The 27,445-nt window shown below is 41.4% G+C and overlaps 1 protein-coding gene and 1 pseudogene across 5 annotated transcripts; one reads left to right on the plus strand and one right to left on the minus strand.

The window, feature by feature from the left end:
• Nucleotides 1-687: 687 nt before the first annotated feature.
• LRRC42 (leucine rich repeat containing 42) lies at nucleotides 688-27,100 on the plus strand. Of its 5 annotated transcripts, XM_036347094.1 has the most exons (9): nucleotides 688-921; nucleotides 2,503-2,535; nucleotides 6,452-6,938; nucleotides 17,279-17,410; nucleotides 18,626-18,744; nucleotides 20,266-20,354; nucleotides 20,525-20,638; nucleotides 23,903-23,987; nucleotides 25,307-27,100. In XM_036347094.1, exons 3-9 carry the CDS (start codon nucleotides 6,466-6,468, stop codon nucleotides 25,579-25,581), a joined length of 1,287 nt encoding a protein of 428 aa, XP_036202987.1. In that variant the 5' UTR covers nucleotides 688-921; nucleotides 2,503-2,535; nucleotides 6,452-6,465; the 3' UTR covers nucleotides 25,582-27,100. The 5 variants fall into 5 exon arrangements, with proteins under 5 accessions (XP_036202987.1, XP_036202986.1, XP_036202985.1 ...); XM_036347093.1 differs by lacking the exon at nucleotides 2,503-2,535 and having other exon boundaries at nucleotides 689-921; XM_036347092.1 differs by lacking the exons at nucleotides 688-921; nucleotides 2,503-2,535 and adding an exon at nucleotides 1,276-2,185.
• LOC118674991 lies at nucleotides 10,478-11,269 on the minus strand (annotated as a pseudogene).
• Nucleotides 27,101-27,445: the final 345 nt, after the last annotated feature.

Raw genomic sequence — 27,445 nt, forward strand, 5'->3', positions numbered from 1 at the left:
CACCCCCTCTGCCCTCCGTGGCCTACTCCAGCCCCGTTCCCACCTTCCCCAGGTGCCTGCCGAGCCCGCCGCGCCCACCCGCTCGCCTGGACCTCGGGCCGACCAGCTCGCCTAGGCCTCGAGGTAGCTCCGCGAGCGTAGACTGCTGGGCTAGCGGAGCTCCCCGCGGCCCAGCCCCCAGCCCCGCCCGCTCCTCGCCCCCGCCCGCTCTTCCCGCCTCCGCGGAGCTCGCGGGTACGCGCACTTCTTCACCCGTACTCTTCGCCCCCCCCCGTGTCCCCGCCCAGCCCGCGTGTCCCCGCCCCAACCCGCCCCCGGCCTTCTCTCCGCTCCGCACCGGCCAGGGCCTCCACGGGATTCCCGGGCTCGCGCACAATTCTCTCACTCCGCCCCGCCCTCAGGCCCCTCACTCCGCCCCGCCCTCAGGCCCCACCCAGACCACGCCCCCACGCTCGTTTCCACTTCGCCCGCTGAGCTGCGCAGGACAGCCCACGGGCCTTTACCCAGGCGGGGCCTCCGGCTCCCCAGCTCAGCTCCGTCCCTAGGGCCTGTGAGACCCCAGGGACCCGCCCCCGCTCGAGCGCGCACGCGCAGTCCCCACCTCTCCGCGCTCCGAGCCCTTGGCCCTCAGGTCGCCAGCCCAGGGCCCGGCCCCGCCCCCAGGCCCGGCCCGGCCCCGCCCCTCATGCCGGGTCCGCGCACGCGCGTCTCCCCTGCCCAGCCTACCCCTCGCCCCTGTCAGCCCCGCGGTCCCACGGCTCTAGGTCGCCCCCAGCCCCTTCCCTCCTCCCATCTTTTCTCTGTCCCACCCTCCGGAGCTTTGTGCCCGGGGAGCCGAGCCGCTTCCTCGCTCTGCCACGCCGCGGGAGGAGGGAGCTGCCACCGACGAGCTGCAGCTCGCTGCCCCGGGCAGGGGCACAGGTAGGTGGCGGCCGCGGGCTGGGCCGCTCACGGAGCCCTGGGCCGCGAGTGGGGGCGGGGGCGAGGTGTGAGGGAGGGGCTGGTGGGGGAGGGGAAGGCCGGGGGGGGGGGGGGTTTGCGGTTGGGGTGTGGCTCGGTGAAAGGTGTGAAGATGAGGCTATAGGGGTGTGGAAGATGGGTTTAAGGGTGAGGTAGTGGTGCTGCGGTTGGGTATGGGGGCGTGTGAGAATCGGGGTTCGGGGCGGGGTGGGAGAAGGGAACCGGATTTTTTGGGGGTGGATTCGGGGAGGGGCATACGTGGGAATTTAGAGAAATGGGGAGTTGCAGTGCTGGGAAAGGGGCTTTGAGGAGTGCAAGGAGGAAAGGATCTAGGTTGAAACAGGAGAAAGGGTGGGGTCTTGAGGGTAGGGAAGAAAGAAGTTGGGGCTGTGGATTGTGAAGTTGAGCCCAGTGAGGCCTGAAGGAAGGGGATTTTGAAGGTTGAAGACAGGACAAGAAAAGAGATGGAGAGGTTTGGATCCTAGGAGAGGGAATCCCAGAGGGGGGAGGAAGGGAAGGATAGGTGGTAATGGACGGAATAGATGGTGCCTGGGGGTGAGAGTGGGTGGAATGACGTGGGGAGTAAGAGGAAGGCCGGTTGGTGGTGGTGGGATTGGGTCTGGGGACCCGGAGCCCAATTCAGAAGGGCCAGGGAAGGATTAGGTTTTTACAGCGGTTCTCAACCTGTGGGTCGCGACCCCTCTGGGGGCCGAACGACCCTTTCACAGGGCTCGCCTAAGACCATCGGAAAACACATATATAATTACATATTGTTTTTGTGGTTAATCACTATGCTTTAATTGTGTTCAATTTGTAACAATGAAATTGGGGGTCACCACAACATGAGGAACTGTATTAAAGGGTCGCGGCATGAGGAAGGTTGAGAACCACTGGATTAGAAGGCCATAAGGTTTCAGAGGTGTGGGCAGAGGAGCTGAGAGTGGGTGAAGGAAAGAGGGTTTGGGATTTTTCCTGGAGAAACTGGATTTTGTGTGAAAAGCTCTAAAGTTATCGGGTAGGAAAACTAAACTTTAAGTCTCCAGATGTGGGAGAGGTTGGTGTGTGCCTGGAGGACACTAGGGAGCAGGGTATGGTGCTGTCCTCGGGAGCTTGGGAGAGGAAAGGGTGTGGGCAAGAAGGCAGGTAGGAAAATGCAAGCTACAGGGGAAAAGAAGAGTGAGAGGAACTGAAAATTGAATAATGGTGGCTGCCCAGAACAGTGAAGGTAAGATTGTTAGTTGCTTATTCATGGCTTGGAACTAGTTTCTGTTCAGGTTTTTATGTTGGAAATTTTCTCAAGAATTCTGCATTTTCAAATTAACCAAGGGTGTCTGCAGCCTGGGGATGAAGGCCGTGAGTTGACAGATGTTTTCCTGGTGTGTGGATGTGGGTCATTTCTGCCCTGGCAGAAGGAAGAAGGGAGGCCTCAGTGTAGCTCTCTGTCCTGGCTCTGTTCCCACCAACTCTTTCCTCAAATGTCCACTGTTTTTGTGTGTGTGTGTGTGTGTTTTAAGTCTCCTCCCTGTCCCTCCATCCTCCCAGCTTGAGCCAGTGAATACCAGAGGAATCAAACAGGTGGGTGAGATTAATTTTTAACATACTGTTTTATCCTTATGTCATATTTTTATTCTTGAGAGACTGCATCATGCAGTGGAAAGAGCTTGAATTTTGGAGTATTACAGCCTTGAGGTGTAATGCTGGCTCTGTCACCTATTAGTTGTGTATTTTAAGTAAGTTACGTTACTTCTCTGGGCCTCTTCATCTGTTAAATGGCGGCAGTCTTGACCTCATAAGATTGTTGAAGATTCCATGAGATCATTTAATATAGTACCTAGCATAGTGCTTGACAACTGGCAGATGCATAATAGATGGTAGCTGTCATACCTACTATCATTATCATCATAGTCTTTCCTAGGATTTATTATGATGGGGGTTGTTAACTTACTTTACCTACTAAAGTTAGGTGTTTTCTTCTCTTTCTCTTCAAATTAGATATCCATAGGCTCAGATCACAATTTTAATCCTGTTGCCTCCTACCCCCCCAACTCTCCAACCCCCCCACTTGACATGAGAAGAAGGCATTTCCTTATTCTCATGCTTCCTGCTTGGTAAACTGGCTTCAGGTTCTAAAAAAACTGTCATGTTTAGTTATCAGTTCTTTTATTTTGCCTCTGATTCAAAGAGGCTGCAGAGAACTGAGTTATTAATGTAGCAAGGTTATATTTTACTCATTGGATGAAATGACATGCGGCGTGGTATTGGTTCATTTATGGTGGCCAAATGCTAGAACATGCACTGTTGTGGTATTTTTCTACAATGTTGTATGTGTTACAAAAACGCCTCTCTGTAGGAGGCTGGGAAATTAATAGACTGGCCCTGTTACTCTGTTGGTCTAATATAAAAGATAGCTAATGCAGATCTACACTGGACATTGTTATCCTTACAGATACTGATTATTTTAATTTTCCAGTTTCTATGGGTTTTGCCATGGTATGTCCCCTGAGGAGACCCATTCATAATAGACCACCCTGTACATCAGCCAGGTGGAAAAAAGAAACAAGTACAGAAGCTTTGTGTGGAGTTCTCTTGCCTTCATGGTTTATTATCTTGAAAGGTTTAAATACAAAAGGTGGTAATTTTTAGATCATTTTATAGTACCTCACAGATTCTGAGGAAGCTCCTTATTGGGAGAATGCAAGATGCAGAGATTCAGTAGTAGAAATCAAAGCTCAGCAGGATACCCGGAACCAAGATGAGTTCCTCAAGTGCCATAATTGAAGAATAGAGAGGCCTTGGGGTTTTGGGACAGATGATATGGGTTTACTCTTTAGGAAATTTTGGATTTCTTTTCATTATTTAGGAAGACAACTAGCATTTGATGAGTATTTTAAGGGTAAAATACAGCCATAACTATGCCCCTTTTTTGAAAATGATCTCTGGAAGCAGAAGCTGCCAGGATTTGGGGCAGCCTGGGTGAACATCCTTACTCCTGTCCCAAGCTGCTGTGCCCCCTGCTGGATAGAATCAGACTTTTCTGATTTTCACCCAAAGTACTCCATTCCCGCATTTGTCCATTCTACTCCAAAGTTTGTGGAAGGCACTATTGGGGGTGAAGATTATGGGTAATACAGTTGGGCAGACTCTGTTTCTTTGTCAAAGAGCTTACAGTGTGCTGAGCCATTGTAATATATTATCTTCCATTGAATTTGCCTTTCTATTAAAATCAAATCATTTCTTTTTAGGACTGTACCTGCTGTCTACTTTCTGATGTTCAGGTAGAGTAGGACTCTGAATGTCCAATCATAGAGATAAAGACCAAAGGGTCTGCTTTATCTCCTCATCAAGATTAAAGTCTGTGAGGTTGAAGGAGCCAGATGTTTACTTCTACTGGAAGAAGACCTTAGAATAAGTGAGGCATCTCCTTAGTAGCAAGCTGAACACCAGCAAGACTATGAGTTATAAGAGCCTGCACTGTTATAGGAAGCTTTTGTTTTTTTCTGGTTTGTAGATCCTCCCCCCGCCCCCGCCCTCATAGTACCAGTAGCAATATACCCCCATCATTTGCTTTGCTTCTACCACCTGCAGAAGGGTCTGGCAAGTGGGGGAGGAGCTGCAGCTGTTGCCTGGAAGAGGAGCTGGCTCCTAGCAACAGTATCAGCAGGCCCTGAAGCTCAGAGCACTAAGCCTGTCCCTTTGAGGTCTCACTCTTCATCTCAGCAAATATCTGTTGAGGGCTTACTCAGCACCAGGCGCTACGTTGGGCCTGGGAATGAGAAACAAATCAAATAAGTGCCTTGCCTTCAAAGAGCTCACAACTCTGGGAACATTGGTAAGGGAGGAGACAGAGTACATGGTGCTAAGTGTTATGTAGAAGGAGCCATTGGTGCTTTGGGAAAAACCAGACAGGCACTGGTACAGGGGTTAGGGAAGGTTTCCCAGGAGAGGGATGGTGGTGGTGATGAGTAGGAATTAGCTAAGTCAGGGAAGCAGAGAAGGGTATTCCAGCCAAAGGGAGCCAAATGGGCAAAGGCCAGTGGGAAAAGAGCCCAGCCAGTTTACCTGGTGGGTGGTATTGCATAGTCAGAGTAGAGCAAAAGGAAAAGAGTGAGGCTCTTAGCCTAAGCAAGGCCCTCTTTTCTGATGTGTTTTACGCACATAATTATCCTTGGGAGAAACATGGATTGTACTGATGCCCACAAACAGGATCAACTGTTTGATCTTCAGAGAGTCAGCATTTTTGATCACTGACTTGTTTGCTGACACTTTTAAGTGTCATCATAGCTACATCCTAGCCCTGCATCGATGCAGAAAAAGCTGGGTGGGTTCACTTTAAAAGTCAGAGATAATAGCAGCTTTTTGAATTTCGTGTACTAATTATAGAAATGATAATCAAATACTTTCCTTTAACATAGCAATTTCTTGTGTATTTGGAAATCTCACAGTTCCTCAGGAAAACAAGTATTTATTCCAGTTAGTGCTTCCATACAAAATATAACCATGTGATCACATAAATACCCAACTGTTTTTAATATTTCATCTTACCTCAAAAGTGCCCTAAAAGTATCTTCATAAAAGTGATGCTTCCAAGGGTTAGAATAGCTTTTATTTAGCTCTTGTGATGGAGGTCTTCATTTGTAAATCCAATACAAACCCTATTGCTTGTGGTCTATGTAAGGTTTAGCAAATGAGTAAACTGCAGTTCTGCAAATACCTGCTTAGGGCCTGTGACATGCCACAGCACTTTGTTAGGAAGTCTGGCTGAATTAAACATGCTCCCTCCTCTCAAGGAGCTCAAACCAGCTGAACACAGACCCAGAAACAAATCAGTAGCAGAGCAGTGAGCCAAGTACAACAAAGAAGTGTGAGGAAGGTACCATGGTAGCAAGGGAATTTTTCATTTCTAGTCTTTGTTCTCTCTCTCTCTCTCTCTCTCTCTCTCTCTATATATATATATATATATATATGGTTTAAAAAAATAGAAATAATAAATTCCAAATGTACTATTTGTAACTTGCAAATCAATAAAAATTTTATAATTGTAATGGCTGCATAACATTCCATGGTATGGATGTATCATAATTTATTTAATGACACTCCTGTTTTTGGACATTTAGGTTGTTTCCCATTGTTTTGCTAATATCAACTGCTGCCATGACTTACTTTGTCGATGATTCTTTGCCACTTCTGCGTTAAACTTCCTGAGGGTAAATTTTAAAAATGACATACTGGTATGAACTGGATTCTGAAAGATGAATAGAAGATCACCAGATAGACAAGAAAAGGGGGAGGGTAGGAAAGGGCATTCCAGGTAGAGGCAATAGAAGCAATCTCCAGTGCCAAAGTTCATAGGCAACTGGTAAGCTTCATTTTCCCAAACCAGCCACAGGGCCTGCCTGGTAGGCTCATAAAACTCTGGGCACAGCAAGATGTAGTTACATGTTACAAATGGCATTTTAATTGGATTTGCTTTCCTTGTGCCTTGCTTTTGCAGTTGCAAGCAAGGCAATGTCTTACTACCTCAACTCAGAAAACCACCTGGACCCAGGGCCCATCTATGTGCGAGAGAATGGGCAGCTGCACATGGTCAATCTGGCATTGGATGGCGTCAGGAGTAGCCTGCAGAAGCCAAGGCCTTTCAGACTGTTTCCCAAAGGCTTTTCTGTGGAGCTTTGCATGAACAGGGAAGATGATACTGCACAGAAAGAGAAGACCGATCATTTCATCTTCACATACACTCGGGAGGGGAACCTTCGGTACTCGGCCAAATCCCTCTTCAGCTTGGTCCTGGGCTTCATCTCCGACAATGTTGATCACATTGATTCCCTTATTGGCTTTCCTGAGCAGATTGCTGAAAAGCTGTTCTCTGCTGCTGAAGCCAGACAGAAATTCACAGAGCCTGGTGCAGGGCTAAGAGCTTTACAGAAATTCACAGAGGCCTATGGAAGTCTGGTGCTTTGCTCCCTGTGTTTGAGAAACAGGTGGGTATTCTGATTAGGATATTGAATGTTTTATTGGGTGTGTTAATTGTGTCAAGCTCTGGGGCTTTAGTAGGCTTGGAGGCTTCCCCCATCAAATAAAACTTTAGTTTGGAACTTCCAGACAAAGAGATGCACCATTTTGAGAAAAATCACTGTCTGTCTTCCACCCTCACTCTCACAGACAACGCTTAGCTTTATTTTGAAAACACTTTACAAGGATTAGTTGATTGCCACAGCTCCATTAGGTAGACAATACTTTTCTATCAACTTTTCTCGTAAGAGAAAATCTCAAAGACAAGATGTGATCTGTTTCTTGGTGTGCTTTGGGGATGTGAACATTAGCAAGCAAAGTTCTCCGCCCTGTTCCAGTTTTCAGTCTACTAGGTCTTGAGCATTAGATGAAAAGAAACTTGAAAAGAATGACTGATTAAAATTTCAAGTATCCTAAAATTTGAAAATTTTCAAATAAGGTCCAAACACTAACACAAAGGGCTATCTTTTCCTAACAAAGCAGATATATTTTCTTGTAACTTGCCTTTGCTCATATACTTCTTTTTACTTACAATTTTTATTCCACCATCATGTAAAATGACTTTCAAAGCATCTACGAATTTTTTAAAAACTTGAAAAAAATGTACACAGAAAAGAATTTAAAACAAACACAAAAAAGTAGAAAGGCAAACATAAGCCTTCCTCTCATCTCCTCTTTCCTCTTTCCAGAGGCCCCTACTATTATCAATTTCGTTTATATCATTCTAGAGATATTCTGTACATATACATGCATATACAGTTCCCTTTGTCATACAAATGGCAACACATTGCTTACATTGTGTGTACCTTGCTTCACATATTTTGAAAATTATTTACCATCAGTACTTACAGATTTTTTAAATAGCCGTATAGTATACCACTGTATGAACTTGTTTGTGATAATGTGAAAGGCAGCTGACTATTAAGATGCATGGTCAATATGATCATTAGGACCTTGGCTGGGTAGCTCAGTCGACTAGAGCTACCCGATACACCAAGTTGTGGATTTCATCCCCAGTCAGGGCACATACAAGAATCAACCAATGAACACATAAATAAGTGGAACAACAAATTGATCTCTCCCTCCCCCTCTCCCCCTCTCCCCCTCTCCCCCTCTCCCCCTCTCCCCCTCTCCCCTCTCCCCCTCTTCCCTCCTCCCCCTCTCCCCCTCTCCCCTCTCCCCTCTCCCCTCTCCCCTTCTCCCCCTCTCCCCCTCTCCCCTCTCCCCCTCTTCCCTCCTCCCCTCTCCCCTCTCCCCTCTCCCCCTCTCCCCCTCTCCCCTCTCCCCTTCCTCTCCCTCTTCCCTCCCTTATCCTCTCTCCCTCCCTTCCCCTTTCTCTCTTTCTCAAATCAATTTAAAAAAATATATTATAGTTAAAACAAGGCTAAACAGAAAGTATGTACTAAAAGAGAAAGTCATTCCAGAAAGCATAAGCATAAGCTCATATTGCTTGGGAAAATAAAGAAGCAATCTTTAATCAGCTCATAGAATTAATATTTTTACCCCAGACCAAATATTGTATTTTAAAAAGAAAAGACATAAACAGATGCAGGAAAAAAACAGAACTGTGGACTCATGAGGTACAGACACCTTATGAAAGCTCTGTCTTTGTGCTGTGATCTCAGTCACGGCTGAGCCTGGGGCTGCTGCCAGTGGAAAGGAAAAAATTACCTTTTCTAAATGAAAAAGTCAGGCAGTATTTCATTGCAGCTCATACATTTGAAATACATTTTACTTCTTTATTTTTTATTCCAAGTTATTTGTTTATTGTAGAAAATTTTGAACAATGAAAAATAGAATTATGATGTATACCTCATTTTAAAATTATTTTATAAAGGCAATACATACTATTTGTGAAATACATAAAACTGTAATATTAAAAAATTATAGTCTCACCATTCTTGGTAATCACTTTCAAATATATATCTTTATACATTTGGGAATATAACCAAATCTACAACTAGTATTCTGGTTTTTTCCTCTACTTACTATTATGGCCTAAGTATTTGTCATGATAGTGAAAATGCTTTTTATCCATTTGTGATGTCTGCTTATTGTTCCAGTGGTCAGATTGGATGAGAATAGTACTTTTATTCATGTTTAATGAGAGCATAAATTAGTGTAATATTTCTGAAAAGCAGCTTAGCAATATGTATCAAGAGCCTTAAAAAACACCCATAACATTTGCTAGCCCATTCCATTTACTAAGAATCTGTTCTAATTTCTAATATAATAATTGCATATAGGAACAAATGTTTTTACATAAGAGTATTCATTATAGTAGTAGATGTAATAGTGAAACCTGAAAATTGACTATTCAACAATAGGAAATTAGTTAAGCAAATTATGGTAAATTCATATGATATATAACTATTAAGATAATATTCAAAGAGCATTTAAAATTATCTGGTGAAATGCTCATTATATGCTAAATGAAAAAATAAGAATTGAAATTATATTTATAATCTCAGTTTTGTTTTTTAAAATAAGAATTTTTATATGTATTGCATATATAGAAAGATAAAAGAAACCCACTGAAATATCTAGATAGTGGGATTGAAACTGGGTTTTAATTTTCTTTCTTTCTTTATTTTCTTTATTGATTAAGGTATTACATATGTGTCCTTATTCCCCCATTGCCCTCCCACTTCCCCGCTCATGCCCTCACCCCCCCCAATGTTTAATTTTCTTTATAATTTTTCATATTTTCTTAATTTTTTCTCCAAGGAGGATGTGCTATTTTTATAATCAGAAAGATATAAGAAACATTTTTTAACAATCTTTTGGCTCAGATTTTAATTCCAGACTTTGCTGTCCTTTTCAGATATAAGAGTAAGATTTCCAACTGTGATCAAAAAACTTCCCTTCTCCTTTTGAATTCCCCCACCCCAAAAATAGGAAGAGGGCAAGAAATTTGGGTTTGCATTTGCAATCCAAGACTGAAGCTGCAGCAGCAAAGGTATTACCAGCACAAAAGGGTTCAGGCAAAGGGAAAGAGCTTGGGAAATAATTGAAAATAAGATAATTGGGTAGGTGCAGGGCTTGCTGTCTTGGGATTGAGAGACAAAGCTGCCTGCCAGAAGGAGAAGCTAGTGTCTTTGCAACTGGGTTCCAACCCTACAGAGCTGTCCTCCCTGTGTTGAAACCCCAGTGATTTTTAATCCCACTGGTGGTCACATGGAGGCAAGCATGTTTTCCTTAAAATATCACCCTGTGTAACTGAAGTAAATATTAGTAGCTACCATTTAATAAGGGCCTTAATAATCCTGGAAATAAGTAATTATCAGCCCCATTTTCAAGCTGGAGAAGTTGAGGCTGAGAGAGGTTAAGTACCTTTCTCACAATCACAAAAGTAATTAGGATTGTTAGAATACATACTCAGTTACATCTGACTCTAAAATATGTCTGTGCTTGTCCTATTGCTTCTCCACTCACTGTTCTGAACTTTTTTTTTTCTTGTGTAAAAACACTTCCACTGATTATTTTATTTAGAGAAACAAACAAACAAAAGACAGAGACAAAACCCCTGGTCATTTGCAGTATCTGTCAGCTTTCAATTTGGCTCTCCTGTCCAGAAGTGTTTCATGCAAAAATCCATCTTTCTGGACCTTTTTAAGAATTTTACTGCCGCCTTTGCTTATTTTAAGTTTCTGGTCTTGGAAGCTCTGAAATTTCTTTACATAATTGATTTCACACTGTTTAACATTTCCTTTGTCTTCCTCTGGGATGTCATCTTTTTTCTTAGTTTCTCTTTCAGCACAGGATCTAATCTTTATCATTTCTTCTCCTGAGGTTTTACTTTTTGCTTCTGTATTGCCTGCTTCATTGCATCTGATAAAGCAGCTATTTGAGGCCAATAAAGCCATTTTCCCATCTTGAAAGACTGGTTCCCATTGTTCTCTTGGTCCAATAGCATCTGAACGCCCAACAAGAAGTCCATCTGAATTTATACCAAGGTATTTTCCATAGCCAGATTTTAGGGCACTTCCGGAATCAGTCAGTTTGACAGCTATAAACTGCTCCGGGGACTAGGGTCTTCATCCACTTCTTTATGTGGAGTTCCCAGTGTAAAAAGTCCATTGTCAAGTGCATGTATGTAGGTTCCCTTATCCATTTCAGTAGCTATAGTTCCTGAAATTTCACCAAAGTTTGTTACTGTCCACCAGATCCCAACAATATCAAGTTGGGTTTCTTCATCATCTCTTTTTCTCTTCTTCTCTTTGCTCTTTTTCTTCTTACTCTTGGCCTTGGTTCCCTTCAGCACAAGTTTGGTGGACTTGACGTAGGATTATTTGGCCATGGTTCTGGTGACGCTTCTCTTTTTCACGCATCTTAACCATACTCAGTCTATCCATGATCATGGTGTAGTTCTCTATTTAAGCCCTCATTTATATCTTTCAAAAACTTTATATAGTTTTTCTTCATAAAATCTTGCATTTTTGTTGTTCTTGTCAAGTGTTCCTAATCCTACCCCTCCTGCCCAATTCGCTCCAATGCCTACCATTACTAAGGGATGGAAAAAACTGATTGAACTATGCCCAGTAGCTTGCTAACTCTCCATGTTCCAAACTCTTCTAATTTTTTTTCTTTTTTCAAATTTCTTTTTTTTTCTTTTCCGTTTTTTTTATTTCAAGAGAAATTATTTTAAATGTAATAATGTTACATGCAGTAAATCTTAATATTTCAAGAAAAACAATCTTAAATATAATGTTACATGCAATAAATGCCAGTTATTCAAAAAATGATCTTACATATATTATATGCAATAAACATTTCAAGAAAAAAAGAATTTTAAGTATAATATTACCAAAACTGTACTAACATAGTATGATGTAATGAAAGTTGTAGGAAATATTAACAATTTGCAAATAACAGGATTACTTCTGTTATATTCTGGAATTTTCCCTCCCTCTGTCTCTATTTTTGTTCATTTGTTTATGTTGTTCATTATATTCCACAAATGAGTGAGATCATATGATATTTATCTTTCTCCGACTGGCTTATTTCACTTAGCATGATGCTTTTAAAGTCTGTTTTGCCGGATATGAGTACTGCTACTCCATCTTTTTTTTCTTTTCCATTGTCATGGAACATTTTTTTCCATCCCTTCACTTTCATCCTATGTGTGTCTTTTGTTTTTTTTGGTTTTTTAAAATATATTTTATTGATTTTTTTACAGAGAGGAAGGGAGAGAGATAGAGAGTTAGAAACATCAATGAGAGAGAAACATCGATCAGCTGCCTCCTGCACATCTCCTACTGGGGATATGCCCGCAACCCAGGTACATGCCCTTGACCGGAATCGAACCTGGGACCTTTCAGTCCACAGGCCGACGCTCTATCCACTGAGCCAAACCGGTTTTGGCAATGTGTGTCTTTTGTTTTGAGGTGGGTCTCTTGTAGACAGCATATAGTTGGGTCATGTTTTTGTATCCATTCAGCTATCCTACACCCTTTGATTAGAGCATTTAATCCATTTACATTTAGGGTTATTATTGAGAGGTACTTATTTATAGTCATTTTAATTCTGTATGGCTAGGTTTTTCTCTCTCTTCTTTACAGCAATCCCTTTAGCATTTCTTGTAATGCTGGCTTGGTGGTGATGAACTCCTTTAGCCTTATTTTTGTCTGGGAAGCTCTTTATTTGACCATATTTTGAATGATAGCCTTGCTGGATTTGGTAATTTTGGTCTCGGATCCTTGCTTTCCATTACCTTGAGTAATTCATGCCATTCTCTTCTAGCCTGTAGAGTTTCTGATAAGAAATCAGGTGTCAGCCTTATGGGAACTCCTTTGTAGGTAACAGTTTTCTTTTCTCTTGCTGCCTTTAAGATTCTCTCTTTGTCTTTAATTTTTGGCATTTTAATTATGATGTGTCTGGGAATGGGTCTGTTTGGGTTCTTCTTGCTTGGGGTTCTCTGTGCCTCTGGAACTTGTGTGACTTTTCCCTTTACTAGGTTAGGGAAGTTTTCTACCATTATTTTTTCAAACACCTCTATTCCTTTCTCCCTTTCTGCCTCTTCTAGCACACCTACTATTCTAATGTTGTTACGTTTCACATTGTCCCACAGCTCCCTTAAGCTGTCTCTGTTTTTTAATTGTTTTTTCTTTTTGGTTCTCTAATTGAGTGATATTTTCAACTCTGTCTGGTAATCCACAGATTTGATCCTCAGCTTCCCCTAATCTGCTGTGTATTCCTTCCAGTGTGTTCTTTGTCTTGTCATTCTTTATCTTAGACTGTTCTTTTTTCATAGTTACTATATCTTTTTTCATACTGTTGAGCATTTTTAACATCTTTATTCTGAACTCTGTTTCAGATAAATTTCTTATCTCTGCTTCATTTATCTCTTCTTCTGGAGAATTCCCTAGTTCTTTTATTTGGGGGTTATTTCTTTGTTTCCTGATTTTGGTTGTTTGGGTTTGTGACTATGTATTAGGTAGATCCTCTACACCTCTCAATCTCTAGTGCAGGACAGTGTTAAAGGCTGTTTCTGACTAATTGGATCAGGCAAAGACGCAAAGCTTCCAGAGACAGTCTCTGTCTACAGACTAATAGGATTCTGACTTGAATTGCCCCCAGGCAGTCATCCTCAGGTGTGGAGAGAGTTTTTTCAACAGGGTGGGCAGTTGCTTCTTCCTGGAGGCTAATTGTTAGTTTTAATCTCTTAAGTGGCCTCAGTGTGTGTCAACTGTCTTCCCCCCAGGCAAGGCAGATGTCTATGTGGGAAAGATGTCCTCCACTGTGTGAGGAAATGACTCAGCCTAGGAAACTTGGGGTGTCTGCCTTCTGGGCTCTATCCCCCAAGTCCCCAGTCCTGGGTTCTGCTCTCACAGCTCCAGTCCACTTCACCCTCCCTCTGCCAGAGCATAAGGTGGGTGGCTCCACAGGGAATTTTTGTGCATTGGTCCTTTACAAGGGTGCCTGAACTTTCAGCTGCCACTCCCTGGCAGACAGCACCTCACTGCTTTTCACAGCTAGATACTATGTGGGTACTCTCCTCAGTTTGGTGCTCTCTGCTGAGGAGCTCAGCTTTGAGATTAGATCTCAGAGTTCTCAGTGGCTCCCCTGCACAGCTAAGATAGCTCTCCGGGACTTCAGTTGCCTTCTGTAAGTGCCTGGCCAGCCCATTCGCCCCTCCTACCAGTCTCTATGCGGTCTCCATCTTCGGTCCTTGGGTATCGGGGTTCTCTCCTGTGAGTTTTCCATTGATTATTTAGGAAGCCTTTCTGTATTTCAGTTGTAATTCCAGCTTGTTTCTGGGAGCATGTCTATGCAGCATCCTCCTACTCTGCTGCCATTTTTAATCTCTCCTGACTAATTTCTGACCATAGCCGCACCCATAGGTCCTACTGTACAGCATCCTTCTCACGGGGCTGAAGGTGGCCCAACTCGCTCTTCTGAACTCATAAAGCGGCAAATTGGAAGAGTAGTTTTGAGCAGGACCCTAGAACTTATGTTCTAGATCAGTGATTTTTCAACCAGTGTGCCGCAAGAATTTTTAAAACATGCACTCCCTGACTATTTAGTCAACAGCACTGACTTCTTTTTTCCTCCGATTGTCAAATAAAAAAATTACAATAGCCAACATAACAATAGCCTTCTAGTGTAAATACCCTGTCTTGAACCATAAATATGTAGGTCATATAATAGATTTGCATCTTATTGGTCACATTACATAATAAGATTGCTTCTGATTGGTTAATTCTTGGTACCAGAAATCCTTATATACAAATACAGGCACCTGATTTTTTAAAGTCACTTTGGAGCAAAAGGGTAAGTAATAACTATCCTATCTAATAAAGAGGGAATATGGTAATTGACCCTCATGCTGTCACAAAGATGGCGGTGCCCACAGCCAATAAGGAGGGAATATGCTAGTTGACTGCCCCGCCCTCAAAGATGGCAGCTCCCACAGCCAATAAGAAGGGAATATGCTGCCAAACCGGTTTGGCTCAGTGGATAGAGCGTTGGCCTGCGGACTGAAGGGTCCCAGGTTCAATTCCGGTCAAGGGCATGTACCTTGGTTGCGGGCACATCCCCAGTGGGAGGTGTGAAGGAGGCAGCTGGTCGATGTTTCTCTCCCATCGATGTTTCTAACTATCCCTCTCCCTTCCTCTCTGTAAAAAAATCAATAAAATATATTTGGATCTAGGGCGGGGGGATAAAATGGACACATATGTAATACCCTTTGTAATACTTTAAGCAATAAAAAAAAAAAAAATATATATATATATATATATATATATATATATATATATTTGGAAAAAAAAGAAGGGAATATGCTAATTGACTGCCTCGCCCTCAAAGATGGCAGCGCCCAGAGCCAATAAGGAGGGAATATGCTAATTAACTGCCACACCCTCAAAGATGGCGGTGCCCACAGCCACAAGATGGCCGGCAGGGGGGGGCAGTTGTGGGTGATCAGGCCAGCAGGGGAGGGCAGTTAGGAGTGACCAGGCCAGCAGGGGAGGACAGTTGGGGGCAACCAGGCCAGCAGGGGAGCGATTAGGCGCCGATCGGGCTGGCAGGGGAGTGGTTAGGAGGTGATCAGGCTGGCAGGCAGGCAAGCAGTTGGGAGCCAACAGTCCTGGATTGTGAGAGGGATGTCCAAGGGGTCCCAAATTGGAGAGGGTGCAGGCTGGGCTGAGGGACACCTACTCCCGGTGTACGAATTTCATGTACCGGGCTTCTAGTTCTCATATTTTTGTAAATCAGTCAAAGTTATACCAATTTCTTGTTAGATGGGCAAAAATATATTTTTTAGTGTGCCACAGAATGTTAGCAATTAGTTTATGTGTGCCAAGAGATAAAAAAGGTTGAAAATTGCTGTTCTAGATAAACTTCTAGTAAGATCTGTGGTTTTGCATGTTGATTTCTTAGCTTTGGTTTTTGTAATGTTTGTTAATCAGATTATACATTGTTAGTCCTTCTCAGATAATGTGTTCCAGAATTACTAAAAATCTTTTGATTAATTGATCAAAGGATGTGTATTTTTCTTTCTCTGATTGCCAGTAATCCCCCAAATTCCCATTTACCCACTTCAGCTCTGTAATTGTAAAATGGGAAACAGCAGCTTTATTTATAGTGCAGTTAAAATACGTGTGAGGAAATAAGGCTCATTTGTGTACCCAGCTGAGCTCGGTCATCAGGCATCCTAGAGGGGTATCAGTGCCCAGGTCATCTGTACATAGCAGTCATGCCAGTGACAGCTTCAGTACATTTTTTGTTGGAAGTAGAAAGAAAAGAGATCTAACTTCCCTTATACTGTCATTATTTCATCCTGTTTGTGTTAATTATGATCCTGCTGACAGAATAGAGATGTGAATACTTCTAAGTATAACCCCACTGGTCCTGGCATGCCATCCATCTCTCTGTGGAAACATCTAGACATCCATGAGGAAAATGGATCAGAAAGGCATGCTTTTGCCACAAGTTAGTTTCCCGGTTCTTTTAAGATCCTCTCCCTCTGTCACTCACACCTAATCCCTTTTCATGAAGGACTAGAAAGCGGGGTGGAGGCCGGAGCCTGGGATGTGGAGTGCCTTTTTGATTTCCTTTCCTCTTCAGGGGAGGCACCTCCCTGATACTTCCTGATAACAATCTGGCAAGGTACTCCAGTGTAATTAAGTTGGCTGTTGAGCTCACAGGTTTGTCTTAATAACCATCTAGATTAGAGTGAGTAGTCATGCTGCTCATACTTCTTGTAGTAAAGTTAGCTGAACAGAGGCACAGTGGAGTGGGCAGTTACTTAAACTCGTGGAAAAGATAAAATGTGATCTGTCAAATATCTCTTTGGATGTGAAGATTAGAACCCAGTGTTCTTGGCCCTGTTCCAGTTTTTAAACCACTAAATATTGAGCATTAGATAAAAAACAACCTTAAAGGAATAATTTATTAAAAATTTTGAGTATCCTACAGTTTGGAAATTCTCCGATAAGGTCCCCAAACCACCAAAGTCTGTCTGTCTAAAAAAGAAGATGTTTTCTCCTGTGACTGGTCTTTGCTCATATACTTTCATTACTTAAAGTTTTTATTCCACTGTCATGTAAAAAGACTTTCAATGTATTTACTAATGAAAAAAATTCAACCAGTGCCCACATAGTAATCAGTGAAGTCTGGTTATTACATAGTACTTTTTCCTGATGGAATGTTGGTTGTGCGGCACAAAGCCACAAATAATAATTTTTTTATTTTTGCCTTTTTTTGTTTGTTTTCTTCTTGGTAATCTTTTTTTCTTTTTGTTCATCTTTTTGGTAATGTTTTTAAAGAAGGAAAAGAAAAACTGTTGATTCTTCTCCATACTCCACAGATATCTGGTGATTTCAGAAAAACTTGAGGAGATTAAGTCTTTCCGGGAGTTGACCTGCCTGGATCTTTCCTGTTGCAAGCTTGGAGATGAACATGAACTCCTAGAACATCTCACCAATGAGGCCCTATCTAGGTATTACCACCATTTGCAGATGAATTGTTTTATTATTTTTTAAAAAGGATCATCCAAGAGGATCATCTTCAAGAATACCGATTACCTCCCAAGTCTGTTTATTTGCTAAGTTTTTTCATAAACTTTTTCAATTTCCATTTACTTGATAGGAGTAATATAGATTAGATAAATCTTATGAAAGTAAGTCAGTTAAAAAAAAAAAAAAAAAAAGAATAAGTCAGTTATTTCATTTTTCTAAATAACCTTTACCATGTAGTACTTGAAGCTACCTGGGCTGAAAAATTATTTTTTTCCTTTATTTGTCTAGTCCTAGTTTAATCTAGCAAGAGATGAGAAATCATACAATTTTCCAAAGTCATCATTTTCTATTTTAACTACCAGTGAACTATAAATTATTTAAAAAGTCAACTATTAAAGACAGCCAAATACATCTTTTTCAAGAACCATAATTTAAAGAAATCACCCAGTTCATACCATTCACAAATAATTAGATTGATCTCAGTCTGACCGGCAGACAGGAGGCCAAATGGATTTCTTTGTGGTTTCATAAACACCCAGAGGGATAGCAGCGTTACAAACCTGGCTCTAACCCACTTGCTGGGGCCTTCCCAGGACAGACATCTACATACTGCTCTGTGCAAAGGTATTTTTGTGTGAGGTTAGTAGAAGTTCAGGTTTCCTGTTGTGCATGGACACTGAAGCACATTAATACACCAGTGTCAGTTTAGCTGGATAGACTGGGTTATAGGTATACCTTAAAAACTCAATCTGAAAATCTGCATTTATAAAGCTAGTTAAACTTAGAGGATTGTTTGTTTTGCCAAAAGAATTCTCAAAGGAGTTCTTTAGCAGACTTTCCTGACATTTAGAGTATTTTTGGTTCCCACAGCATTTGTCAGGAATGCAGCTTTTGTGTTTAATAAGTGTATATTTATCTCCCTAATGAAGTCCATTTATCTCATTCCACCATATACCTCTAGTGCCTTCTGCCATCTGAGATTAATACTACATGACACTTTGATCCCTAAGTTAACCCTCACTTAGTAACTGAAATAGCACCAAAAGATCTTTAGCTTCGTTGAATGCATTGAGTGTGAAATAGCAGGGGGTAGAGGATATTTAATATTTTTAAATGAACTTTTATGAAAGTGTGTTACATACCTAGACTTTCTCAAACTCTCTTAAATAATTTATTTATGGACTTTGTTTTCCTAGTGTAACTCAACTCCACTTGAAGGATAATTGTTTATCTGATGCCGGGGTACGGAAAATGACAGCACCAGTTCGAGTGATGAAAAGAGGCCTTGAAAATCTAACATTATTAGACTTATCTTGTAAGTTTTATTAGAAATTATAGATTATTAATGTTGAAAGATGGCCTTAGAAATCATCTAGTTCTTCCCTTCATTTTAGAAGTGATAAATTGAGGGGACTTTGCTAGGTGCCACAGCAAGTTAGTGATAGAGCAGGACTAAAGCCAGAGGCTCTTGACTTGTGGCTAAATACCTCTCCTGGCATGTTGGCACCTCTTTACAAGTAGGAAAAGCTCATATAGATTCATCCATGCCACTAACTGTGTACAGACAAAGCAGCCTTTCATCATATTCGTAGCATCTATTTGGTTTATCTTTACTTTCTTTGAGTTGCTGACTCATAATCTCTCATCTAGGTCCTTTTTTTTGTTGTTAATCCTCACCTGAGGATATTTTTTCCACTGGTTTTTAGAGTTAAAAGAAGGAAAGGAGGGAGGGAGGGAGGGAGGGAGGGAGGGAGGGAGGGAGGGAGGGAAAGAGAGAGAGAGAGAGAGAAACATTGACATGAGAGAGACACATCAATTGGTTGCCTCCCACATGTGCCCCTACCTGGGCTGGGGAGCTGCATTCAAGGTACGTGCCCTTGACCTTTCATTCTGCAGACTGATGCTCTAACTACTGAGAAAAACCAGCCAGGGTAAAGTTTTTTGTTGTTTTTTTTAAATCAGTATTTGCTTGATGAAAATCTGAATGAATCCACAATTGCAATAACTTACTCAGGGTTATCCAGATACTGACACCAGTGGTAGAAAGTTGATAGGGATCATTTACAATTTAACTGAGCATCCTTTGAATGTATGGCAGGATAGTATGATGTCAGAAAAATAGAAGGAGCAGGGTTTGAGGTCAGAGGACACTCCTTGCTCTGCTACTCTTATTAGCGGCTGTGTGCCCTTGGACAAGTTATTTAACCTCTCTGAGCCTTGGTTTTGACTTCTGTAACATGAAGATAATAATGAATGTCCTGCCTTCCTCCCACGAGTGTATTCATTCAACAAATATTTTTTGAGCATCTACAATGTGCCAGGAATTGTGCTTATGGCCTTAAGGGCTGAGTGCTAAATATAGGACTCTGATGTGAGAAAGTAATATGTAAGAAAGGCTTTGGGAAAAAAAGCAAATTAGTAAGAGTAATAATAATCTCTGTGTCAAAGTGCCTTTGAAAGTCTTCTTAAAACAAATCTTTTTACTTTGGAAGTGAAACAGCCATGAATAAAGTCTGACGAACTATTTTAATGCATGTTTATGTATGTTGTTTCCATATGGTTGTAAATTAAACCCTTTGGGATAATTACCTGGTTCATTTTTTTTTCTGCTAAACCCCCATCTCCTAAAAAGTTAGAGCTATAAAGGATCTTAAGGATCATCTGGTGTGTGACTCCTTCATATTACAGATAGAATAAAGATAAGATTCCTATATTTTATTTATTCTGAAAAGTTTGTTCACTCAATATGTTATCATTGTGTGGCCTTTTTTCTGACCTTACTGTTGGCATTTTGGCAGTAAACTGTAACTGAATACTACCTGTTTTTGACGTCTAGGTAACCCTGAGATCACAGATGCAGGAATTGGATACCTCTTTTCTTTTAGAAAACTAAACTGCTTAGATATCTCTGGGACAGGGCTCAAGGTAGGACTTTTACTCCCTTCTCTTATCTTTTCACACTCACAATTTGATATTTTGCTTCTGTTAATTGGAGTTTAGAAAAGGCTGGTATTTATGATGGTGCTTCTTTCCTACTGAAAACTAGTACTAATTGACCAGATGTGTGGGCTTCCTGTTCTGTCTTTCCCTACTAGGACATCAAAGCTGTCAAACACAAGCTCCAGACCCACATAGGCCTTGTCCACTCTAAAGTGCCTCTGAAGGAATTTGATCACAGTAACTGCAAGACCGAGGGCTGGGCCGACCAGGTACTGTATATCCCCCCCCCCCCCCCCCCGCCTTCCCCGCACACACAATTAATATGGCTTTTTATTTTAATTCTAAGTGTCTTATTCAACACTTTGAACAAACATTAATCCTTTGGTACTTCTTGGCTGAATTGTCATCTTTATGTCAAATCAGAGATACTGATGGCCTGTAACTGACCCAGCTACTTAAGGAAAGGTATTAGATGCTAGTCCTTAAATCTCATGCTCTAGTCACTAGATTGTGCCTTATCCTTATTGGACCTAGGAGAAAATGTCATCTTACAAACATTCCGAAAATAAGTGAATTCTGCCCTGCTAATGAAAAAAGCAGTATGACCCAGCTTCAGAAGGACAGATTCTCTTAGCAGTCTAGAAAGAGAATAAGTCACACTAAGAACGATTCAAACCTGACTCCTCCTCTTCGGGGCACCTTTCTTAAATCTCAGAGCCTTAGTGAGGAATGGTCTTTTTTGTCCTCCTCTCACTGACTGTTCCCATTTTTATCTTCTTGGTTGAACTTTACTTTGACTCAGTCTTGTCTTCTTGATGGTCTCCCTCAACTTGGTCAAGTACAGGCTTAAGTAGGAAGTCAGAGGTAACTAAGTATACAGCACCAGTAGATGCCTGCCTGCCTGTGGTTGGTGCCTTTCTCCTTCAAACACTTTAAGCCAATGTTACTTGGTGTGGAGGCCTAGGGGGCTCCCCAAACTGTTTTGTTCTAGATTCCTCCTTGGCTCAAACTATAACACATGATGGTGGACCTATCCCAACTGTCTGATTGTAGTATCACCTCCCTATAGGTCAGTGGTTCTCAACCTTCTGGCCCTTTAAATACAGTTCCTCATGTTGTGACCCAACCATAAAATTATTTCATTGCTACTTCATAACTGTAATGTTGCTACTGTTATGAATCGTAATGTAAATGAATCTGATATGCAGGATGGTCTTAGGCGACCCCTGTGAAAGGGTCGTTTGACCGCCAAAGGGGTCGCGACCCACAGGTTGAGAATCGCTGCTATAGGTCAACACGGAAGGGGATGCTGGTGAGTCTGTATTTCAGAAGCACTTTGAAGTTGGTCTAGAAAATGCATGCTGAAATAATTATCATAGTGCATTGCCAAACACAATTGTAGCACTGGATTAATCCTAGACTTGGCCAGTAGTGGACTTGGGGCAGGTAGGTGTGGGATGGTCATGTAAAGGCTTGAGATAGTTTGGTAGCAGGTTGTCATGGTGGAAAGAGCATAGGCTATGGAGTCAAAGATACCTGGATTTAGGGTCCTGGCTTGACAAGCCAGTAGCGATATGACAAGGCAACTTTGAGTCTCTGTTTCTTCATCGGTAAAATGCAGAAACCAGGACCTCTGTTGCAGAGCTTGGTAAGGGTGAAGTAAAATACCTAGCAGCCTGGCCTGGAAGTAAGCAAATTGGACTCTGCGGCTTCATGCCAGGCAACCTCAGCCTGGCCCCTGCGGCTTGGCTGCAGAGCTTTGTCTGTCTCTTGTTGATCCCTTACTAAAACTGTTTCAGGCTGACTCTGGGCTGCTTCTGCTTCATTCTCAGCAGGTGACACGGAAAAAATGAGGCTATCTGACAGGAGTCCCCTTCCTTCCCTATCTCTGTCTTAAATTTTCTCCATTTCTTCAACCATATTCTACTTTCCTCCTATCTAAGGGGAATAAGGATGCCACTTTTATTCCACTGATAAGCCTTTAGTTTTTCCTTTTTATCTTTCAGTTCCGTTCCTTACAATCACCAGCTTCCTCTGTGATATTTTACTAATAATTATTTCCCTCTACTGCCCCACCACTGCATCTTCAGTCTCAACCTGTGTTGGCTGTTTTCTTTCTGTGTATAAGCATACTTGAGCTACTCTTACTCTAATATGTTCCTCATTCCCCAGCAGAACTGTGGATTGTTTTCTGTTATCTCTCCCACCTCCTTTCTGTCTCCTCAGTTCTTAATCCTTTGTGATCTAAGTCTGGCCTCCATCCTCTACTGTTCTCTTAAAGGTAGCATGTGAGCTCATTTTCACCTGCCTTAGCTTTTCTGCTTAGCTTTTTCTCTCATGACCTTTCTCCTAGCTCTCCCCTAACTTTTTCATTTCTGCCTCTAGCTCTTGCTGATACCTCTTCTCTTCTCGGATACCTCCACTCACTCTCCTGGTGATCATAACTGTCCCGTGGGGATGATTCCACCTTCTCTCACACACTTGACCCATTCCTACATTTCATCCATAAATCCCTACCTGGCACCTCAAATCCAGCTTGTCCAGAACCTGACTCATTTTCTTCTTCCCTGTCCCCAAACTCTTCTTATTGACATGCTTATTTCTTAGTGAAAGGGCTGTTTTCCCAGTTGCCCACTGAGTCACCAGATTCAGCCCATCCATCTTGGCATTCTCTTAGATCTGTCCACATTTCCCATAATCAGGAAAATATCATAGAAGGGTTGACAACTGATATTTATTGAGTGCTTTTTGTGTGCCAGACCCTTCATGTACGTTATCTCATTTAACAGATGAAGAAATTGAGATCAGAAATTAAATCACTTGCCAAGGGCCCCTTGGCTAGTAAGTAGTAGTGCTAACTCTGGAATTGTATTCTTAAACTGTGTCATACTGCCTCTGTGTCCTGAAAATGTTTTTCTTTATGATCATTTCATTGCATACCAAGAAAAGTATTAAATTTAGTTCTTGTTATTCATGGTATAGGTGAAATAATCATTTATTTATATAAAGTTTATACCTGGCCAGATTTCCAAAAGAATTTGTAGTAGCTTATAATAAAAATACATTTGTAATGGTTTTAAAAATGGCAGCTGATCATGAGGTGTCTTGAGAATATGGAAATGTGGGCATTTTACACACAAGAGTTTTGAGTTATACTGATGTATTTTAAGGCATGAGGGTGAGACTAGAAATGTGTGAATAGTAATGACTAAGGTTTCAAATTTTAGTATTTAGTTTAAGGATATGCAGTTTATTTCTAGCTTGGAATAGAGATGAAAAGAGGGAGTGAGCATTGTGGATTTTTCCTGAGTCATGAAAATACACATATCTAACAGGTTTGTATTCTGACTGGCTCTTGCATTAAAACAGAAAATCCAGGCTTGACTTGATTCTTATTCTTATCACCAATCATCTGAAGTAAGATTACCGCAGGAGTTTGTGTTTATGGAAAGGGAACAAAGGGAAACAAGGAAGGTTTGAGATTAAAAGCTTGAGATTTTGTTCAGATTCAAATCTTTCCAAATGCATTTTAGATTGTTCTGCAGTGGGAGCGTGTGACTTCGGAAGCCGTGAAGCCACGAGATGCCTTGGAACCTCGAAAGGCAGCTCAGCACTTCTGTGAGAGATTCCCTTTTCTTTGGAATTCCCTTTTCGCCCTTAGGTTTTTTGCACCCTTAAAGCAGTTAACTTGTTTTCACACAATGGGAAAATTAATTGTGATAGTGCCAACTTAATTAGATCACCAAGACTTGTGTTCTCAAATAGTTTAGAGCAGCAGTCGCCAACGGTGGTCCGCGGACCACTGGTGGTCTGTGAGGTCCAAAAGGTTGGCAACCGCTGGTTTAGAGTACACTTTGAACACCAGTACAAGGAAAATAGCTTATTAAATGTATGTATTTATATCCCATCTTGTTCCAAAAATGATTTGCATAGAGAGATTACAGAGATTCAAAAGGAATTAAATGTAGCCAAAAGGTAGAAGCAACTCAAGTGTTCATCAATAGATTAATGGATAAACGAAATGTATTATTTACGTACAGTGGAATATTATAATAAGCCTTAAAAGAGAAGGAAATTTTAACACATGCTATAACATGAAGACATTATGGTAAGTGAAATAAGCTAATCAGAAAAAGACAAATACTGTGTGATTCTTTCTATATGAGGCTTTTAAAATAGTCAAGTTCATAGAGACAGTGGAAGAGTGGTTGTCAGGGACTGGAGATGGGTATTAGGGAGTTACTGTTTAAATAGGTATGGAGTTTCAGTTTTGCAAAATGAAACAGTTTAGTGTTAGATGGTGGTCGTGGTAGCTCAGCAATGTGAATGCACTTAATGCCACACACTGTAAACCTAAAAATGGTTAAAATGGTGAATTTATTTATGTATATTTCAACATAACTTTTAAAAATGAGGCTAAGTGATAATATCGAAGTGAAGGGAAAATAAAGGTAACAAAACAAGAAGCTAGGATATGCCAAAAAGAAATACATAATGTCATATCGTTTGCTAGAGTTGTGCCATAAATTTGGCTCTTGGAAGACAGTCAAGTCCTGATTTTTAATAATAATAGCTAATATTTTTTAGCTTTTACTCTGTGCCAAGCCTTGTGCTAAGCACTCTATGTACATTATTTCATTTATCTTTATATCACCCTTATGAAATAGGTTTTATATCCCTACAAAGATGAGAAAACTGATCCTCAAGTCACTTGCCCAAGGTCTCTTATCCAGGAAGTGGCAGTGTACACGCCTTCAACCTGTGCTAGTGCATATACCACTGTTACTTTATAGGGCACTCAAAAGGGAATAAAATTAATGCAAACATCTCCTTGTTTGGACCTATGTTGTTTTCTTTGGATGATCTTTCTAGACCTAGGCAGGCATTAGCATGCCAGCGTAGTAAACTCATCACCCTTCCTTTTGTCACTCTTACAGATGGGAAGCGGGCTCAAACAGAAACCCCAGGGAAGTGTCCCCTAGCAGACACGCACATGAACTCTTCTGAGAAACTCCAGTTCTATAGAGAGAAAGCCCCAGACTGCCATGGGACATTATTGAAACTCGAAGCTGTCTCAAGCCAGGAGTCAAAGAAGAGCAAGAAGAGAGGTTTTGAGGAGCCAGAAAAGGAACAGAGTAACTCTTCACAGTCTTCAAAGCAGAAATATGTGTGTCTTGCTGTGGAAGACTGGGACTTGTTAAACTCCTATTGATTGGCAGATAAAAGTTGACCTCCCCACCCCGCCCCATCTCTAATGTATGAGGAAAGGGGCTGATGTTTTCCTCTTTGTTTGAATTTACCTATGACATTAGCATAGCAAGCAGATATTTCTACTTTTGTGGTGGGGGAGGGGAATGCTATGGAAGTATGTAATAATTTCTAATGTATATTTTCAATACATAGTAATTTTTTCAAATAAACGTTTTTGCTCTCCTTAAGTTCTGCTTATGAAATATGGACTGGAGCCACAGGAAATAATACTGGTTTGGGATGAAAAGCCATCTAAAATAACAAGGCAGCTTAGCTTGATTTGTTGCCACCCCAATGTGGCCCAGCCAATGATATATATATATATATATAGCCACCAAATTGAATGCCCCATGGAAGAAAAGTATTAGCTCCAATTCAGAGTTAAGAAAACTCAGCCTCAAGTTAAGCTAGTTGTTCAAGGTCACAGAGCTTATAAGTGACAGAACCAGAATCTATACTCCTTTCTGTCCAACTCTAAAGCCCACTCTGTGACAGTGCCTCTTAAATAATAGTTACCATTTATTAAAATCCCAGCCATTATGTCTGTGAAGTAAAGCACCAGAAATCTTCACAGCAGTTCTCCAAAGTATTATCACCTCTGTGTGACAGATGAGGAACCTGAGACCAATGACCTGCCTTGGACCAGTGCTTCTCAAGCTTTATTGCGCATGCAGTCACCTAGGGGTCTTGTTAGAATGCAAATTCTGATTCAGTAGGTCCAGAGTGGGACGTGAGGTTCAGCATTTGGAAAAAGTTTCCGGATGATGCCACTGCTTCTAATTTGTGGACTGCACTTTGAGTAGCAAGTCTCTAGACCTTCTCTGTCTATACGGTAGCCCCTAGTCACATGGCCATTGAACACTTGAAATGTGGCTAGACCAAATTGAGATGTGCAGTAAAATACACACCGGATATCAGGCATTGAAGTACAAAAGAATGAATGAAAGATATCTGCATGTTTAAGTATTGATTCCATGTTAAAATGGTAATTTGGGGATTAAAAATGTTCACCTGGTTTTCTAATGTGGCTACTACAAAACGTAACATGGCTTGCATTCGTGATTTGCATTATATTTCCACTGGACAGTGCTGCTGTAGATCGTATTCCATTCCTAAAAGCTAGCTTAGAGTAAGGCCTGGCAAGTAAAAGGAAGGGAATGAGAATACCTTAAAGGAATTAAGAAAATTGGCCCAGCCAATTTTGTGACAGGTTTGACATTTGGAAATGCTCTAGAGTTTAACAGGGATTTTAATAAAGGTAGATCTTGGACCTGGTATGTATTTTCTATTCAGAGTTAGGCAGGGTGCTAGCCTGTTGCCCAGGATCATATCAAAAGCTCTGATTTGTGAAAGTTATAAAATGAAAAGCAGTGTAGATTGTTTTCTTTACAGAAGTAAAGTTGGGTTTTAAAGTGTCATTTGGTGGACAGCAGCACACCTTGCCAACTTCCTAGTGCAAATAAACAGCCTTGCCAAACTTAGCATAAGTTGTTATGCAAACTTGAGTCTAATTTGACCACGTCCCACTCCCACCACCCACACTGTGGTGTTGCAGTGCTATACCAGCAAGTGGCATCTGGAATTACTTCTCAAACATTCCACCTGTTCAGATCATTTTGGAAGGCAAATCTTCCTTCAAAGCAATTTCTGATTACTTCTTTTATAAACACAGTTTACTTTTAGAGCTAAGGTTTCATTTTCTTTAATCCTTCTTTTCTTTCAAGGATCTCATTTTTTCTGCTGGTGATTCCTTGAAATATTTCTTGTTTGATCTGAACAATTTATTGTAGTCATTCAGATGGAGTTATAAAAGTCTAGGCTTTGTT

The sequence above is a fragment of the Myotis myotis genome, unplaced genomic scaffold, assembly GCF_014108235.1.
Source record: "Myotis myotis isolate mMyoMyo1 unplaced genomic scaffold, mMyoMyo1.p scaffold_m19_p_2, whole genome shotgun sequence".
NCBI lineage: Eukaryota > Metazoa > Chordata > Mammalia > Chiroptera > Vespertilionidae > Myotis > Myotis myotis.

Coding starts and splice junctions, on each gene's coding strand:
- LRRC42 (XM_036347091.1), top strand. CDS start 6,128: ATGATTCTTTGCCACTTCTGCGTTAAACTTCCTGAGG. Junction 6,939..17,278: donor TCCCTGTGTTTGAGAAACAG/GTGGGTATTCTG, acceptor CATACTCCACAG/ATATCTGGTGATTTCAGAAA. Junction 20,355..20,524: donor TCTCTGGGACAGGGCTCAAG/GTAGGACTTTTA, acceptor TTTCCCTACTAG/GACATCAAAGCTGTCAAACA.